Source organism: Pneumocystis carinii (assembly GCF_001477545.1).
Source record: "Pneumocystis carinii B80 chromosome Unknown supercont1.61, whole genome shotgun sequence".
Taxonomy (NCBI): domain Eukaryota; kingdom Fungi; phylum Ascomycota; class Pneumocystomycetes; order Pneumocystales; family Pneumocystaceae; genus Pneumocystis; species Pneumocystis carinii.
This window is the reverse complement of record NW_017264773.1, coordinates 1-4,711: the sequence shown is the minus strand read 5'-3', so window position 1 is coordinate 4,711 and position 4,711 is coordinate 1. Positions and strand designations below refer to the sequence as shown.

The following is a 4,711-nucleotide window of genomic DNA, read 5'->3' as shown; positions in this document are numbered from 1 at the left end:
ATCATCCAAATGCTTAGAAGCATCACATTTTTCTAACGCTTTTTTGCACTTTTTATCTGGTTTCTTATCATTCTCATCTTGGCTCAACACTAGCAAAAGATCTTGGACTAAATTATCACCAAACGTCTTTGGTAGATCCACTCCTTGTCTTCCAATAAGAATTCCATCTTTTTCAGCGTTTTTATACACATCATCCAACCCAATACTTCTCAACAACGACGCCCTCGGCTTGACCGGACTAAAATCAGATTCTGGCGCTTTATATGTGAATCCTTTTCCCTCGCACTGCTTCTTATCCTCATCACACTTTGTTTGAGTACACGCTTCTCCGTAAAAATGACATTTCTCAAGTCTTTCATGACATTTTTCTGAACTTTTCTTATCCAATTCTTTTTCTAAAAGCTTGCAAACTTCTTCTGATTTTTTTTTCAGCGCTTGACATGTTTTAGTTGGATCAAGGCAAAAAGACATCAATTCGTCGCTTTCTCGGCTTAACACTGGGCAAACATCTTTCATCTTTTTTTCACATTCACCATTTTTAACATCCTTTCCGAGCGCCCTCAAAAGGAGCTCCTCTCCCACCTTTTTACGCTTCAATTCGTAACATCCTTCCCTCAACTTGACACAGTCATTCTTAATATCATCATAATCCGTCTCTTCTAAAAGTATGCATTTTTCTTCATATTTTTTACAATCTTCATCTTTTAATTTTCCTAATTCATCTTGAAGTTCTGCATCAAAATTATCTATTTCTGCTTCAACTTTGGCTTTCAGGCCTGTGCATTTTTCGTCTCGTTTTTTATCATCACCACCACAAAGTCCTTTAACTTTATCATTCACATCGGAACCACCATCTATTTTCTTCAACTCTTCACAATATTTCTTGAGTTCTTCTTTGCATTGTTGTTCATTACTATATTTGTCCTTCACAATGAAAGCCAAAAGGTGTTCCTCCTTAATGTCATCCGCTGCTCCTCCTGCTCCTTGTGCTTGCCTCTTAACCGGCCGTGCCATTGCCACCTATTTGGGGGGGAGTTTAGTGGGTAGTTTCTAAATTGAATATGGGTAGAGTGAAAAGTTAGTTGTTTTGAAATGATTTTTTTACGACAAACTTGGACTCGTTCTTATCATAAACTTTAGCTCTTCGATAAGCTTAAACTTTACCAAATAAAGCTAAGTTATTAATTAAAATGGCGGACTAAAATGATTAAAACTTCATTTCATTCATTTAGATTTCTATTATATATAAACAATGGATATATGCACATTTTTATTCTATTAGCATTTTTTTCATTCATTTACATCATCCCCATAACAATCACTCCCAACAATATTATTTTAATCATATCAGGGACTCTTATTTTCATCCCATCATTTGGTTTTACATCTTCTTCTCCTTCTCCTCCTTTATCTGTCTCTTTGCTTGAATCAGTAGTACATTTGGTAGGCTTGCACTTGCGCATCGAGGTCAACGTCACTGTCGATGTCACCGTTGACGTACTCGTTGTCGTACTCGTATGCAATGACGTACGTGTCACCCATGTATCTGTCGTCTGTATCATTGTACACTCTTCTGTTACTTTTTCTCCACTTCCTGGTTTGGTTACCGTAACAGTCTTCTCAACGGTCTTCACATTGGTCTTGTCATCGACCTTCTCAACGGTCTGTGTTTCCGTCTGTGTTTCCGTCACCTTATTTGTTATTGTCTCTGTATGATGAGGCGCAACTTTTAATGCTTCCAGTTTACATAACTTTTCTATTTCTTCACAAGCTGATTTAGATTCCGGACAATCCTCTTTAAAACCGCAATCTAGTTCTAAAGCTTTACATTCCTCTTTCAATTCCAAATACAACTCCAATGCTATTGTCGTTTCATCAAATGCTTTTACCTCTACTTCTGATACTCCTCCTTCTACATACTCTCTTTTAACGAGTCCAAGTTTTGCAGAGTCTGTCGTTCCACTACTTGGTGTGCCTGATCCTCCAGCTGGTGTCCCTGATCCTCCAGCTGGCGTGTCCACCTTTCCATTAGTTGATGGCTCTGATGCTGGTGGTGACCCTGATGCTGGTGATGATCCTGATTCTGCTGGTGCTGATGGTGGTGCAGAAGCACTGCCATTCTGCGCACTTGGCATTACAGTTTGTCTAGGTCTTGATAGCAATAAGCTAGCTACCTTTGTAGATTTTTCTGCCGCCTGTTTGAGCGCATCGTACTCATTCTTCATCTTTGTCAACTCCTCTTTCGCTTTATTCAGTTCGTCTTTTAAAGTAGGACATCTCTTCTGTAGTTTATCAACTAATTTTTCGCAAACATTTTCCGTGGTATCAGATTTACATTCACCAAGAAGAATTTTGAATGTATCATTCTTTTGCAACTCAGTGCAATCTTTTCCTAATGTTTCTTTACATTTTTCTTTCTTGTTTAAATTTCCTTTCAACAGGTGAGTCAGCTCATCCTTCGCTTTCAACTTTTTAAAGGTTTCACTGCATTCTTCTTCAAGTTTTAGACAGTTATGATCTTTCTCCTCTTTTTTTTTCAAGTCATCCGGACAATTCTCCATAAGTTGGTGACAATGTCGGCCCCATGTTGTGCAGAGTTCTTCGAGTGTTGTTTCATTTTTATTTGCATTTGCTTTTTTAATTTCTTCTACAATTCCTTCATTCCTGATGTTTTCTTTTAAATATCTACAATCTTGACTTGTATGGTGTACCATATATTTACATGTTTCTTCTGGCAAAGCACATGAAACCTTAAATGGATTCTTTCTCTTCCTATATAAAGTATTACATTTTTCTTGCAACACCTCCGTACAATTTTGCTCATTATATAATGAATGATCTTTTCTTTTTAAAAGTACATTTCTAAATCCCTCTGTAACGTCAAAGTATTCACAGCGCCTTTTCAATGTTACACACTTTTCTGAATTCGAAAATGAATAAGTTTCAAGTTCATCACACTTCTCCTCCAACTCAAAACAATCCTTTTCAAATGGAAAATCTCTTCGATCATCCAAAAGCACACCTAACTCTTTGGATTGAAGAAAAACATCATCTGAAAGAAGATAACATAGTTCTTTAGGGTAAAGACATTTTGGAAGGTATTTTTTATCAAGTTTTTTACAGTTTTCTACCACTGATTTTTTACATATTTCAGGAATGTTATAATATTTTAAATCATCAGGCTTCCCCTTCAACACCTCTCGAAAGTGTGTATTCAACATCCTATATTGTCCTTTTTTATAGCACGCTGCTCGTGCATTTTGACATGCTTCATCAATCTTACTATCTTGACACGTCTTTTTTAAATAAAAACATTCCGACTCAAGTTCTGCACATTCTCCCTTCGTAAATAAGGTTGGAAGCTCTCTCCAGAATAAAAGTTTTGATTCTTTATCATATTCTGTAGACAAATCTTTCAGATAAAGATTTAATTTGAGATTTGTACATCTTTCTTTTATATTTACATTTATATCTAGTAATTCTTCGCATTTCTTTTGTTTATCACCATCTTCGCATAACTCTTTAAAATTATGATCCAAGTCCTTAAGATCTTTGCATTTTTTTAACGCTTCGGTGCATTTCTTCCCCGCATCCTTCTCCTTCACATCTTCGCTCAACAGTAGTAAGAGATCTTGCAGAAAATCTTCACCAAACCTTCTTGGTACATCCACTCCTGATTTTCCAATAATAATTCCTTCTTTTTCAGCTCTTTTATACACATCATCCAACCCAATACTTCTCAACAACGACGCCTTCGGCTTGACCGGACTAGAATCAGATTCCGGCGCTTTATATGTGAATCCTTTTTCCTCGCATTGCTTCATATCCTCATCACACTTTGTTTCAGTACACGCTTCTTTGTAAAAATGACATTTCTCAAGTCTTTCATGACATTTTCCCGGTAAATCTTTCTCATCCAATTTTGTTTGTAAAGACATGCAAACTTCTTCTGATTTTTTTTTCAGCTCTTGACACGTTCCACTCGGATCAAGGCAGAAAGACATCAGCTCGTCGCTTTCTCGGCTTAACATTGGGCAAACAGTATTCATCTTTCCTTTACATTTACCATCATCTTTAGCATCCCCTCCGAGTGCCCTGAAAAGAAGCTCCTCTGCCACCTTTTCACGCTTCAATTTGTAACATCCTTCCCTCAAGTTGACACAGTACTCCTTAAGATCATTATAACCCGTCTCTTCTAAAAGTATACATTTTTCTTCATATTTTTTACAAACTTCTTCATCTTTTACGTCATCTACCGATGCATCTTCAAGTCCCTCTTCAAGAGCTTTCAATTCTTTTTCAACTTCGCCTTTCAGGGTTTTGCATTTTTCCTCTTGTTTTCCTTTTTCACATAGTCCTTTAACATTTTTATTCACATCGGAACCACCATCTATTTTCTTCAACTCTTCACAATATTTCTCGAGTTCTTCTTTGCATTGTTGTACTTCTTTGTATTTCTCCTTCGCAATGAAAGCCAAAAGGTGTTCCTCCTTAATCCCATCCGCTGCTGGTGCTGCTTGATTTTGCCTCTTAACCGGCCGTGCCATTGTCTCCTCTTTTTAGGGAGTTTAGTGGGTAGTTTCTAAGTTGGATGTAGGGAAGGGAGTGAAAAGTTGTTTTGAAATGATTTTTTACGACAAACTTGGACTCGTTCTTATCATTAATCATAAATTTTAGCTCTTCGATAAGCATAAACTTTACCAAATAAAGC

At 36.8% G+C, this 4,711-nt stretch overlaps 2 protein-coding genes across 2 annotated transcripts; both read right to left on the bottom strand.

The window, feature by feature from the left end:
* On the bottom strand, window positions 1-1,014 carry T552_03748 (hypothetical protein; the record flags this gene model as incomplete). Its single annotated transcript, XM_018372097.1, has 1 exon — window positions 1-1,014. A coding segment is annotated over one exon (1,014 nt), but the record flags the coding sequence as incomplete, so codon positions are not given.
* A 284-nt stretch (window positions 1,015-1,298) lies between these two features.
* T552_03747 (hypothetical protein) lies at window positions 1,299-4,547 on the bottom strand (the record flags this gene model as incomplete). The annotated part of the gene is made up of 1 exon (XM_018372096.1): window positions 1,299-4,547. One exon carries the CDS (start codon window positions 4,545-4,547, stop codon window positions 1,299-1,301), a length of 3,249 nt encoding a protein of 1,082 aa, XP_018224125.1.
* Window positions 4,548-4,711: the final 164 nt, after the last annotated feature.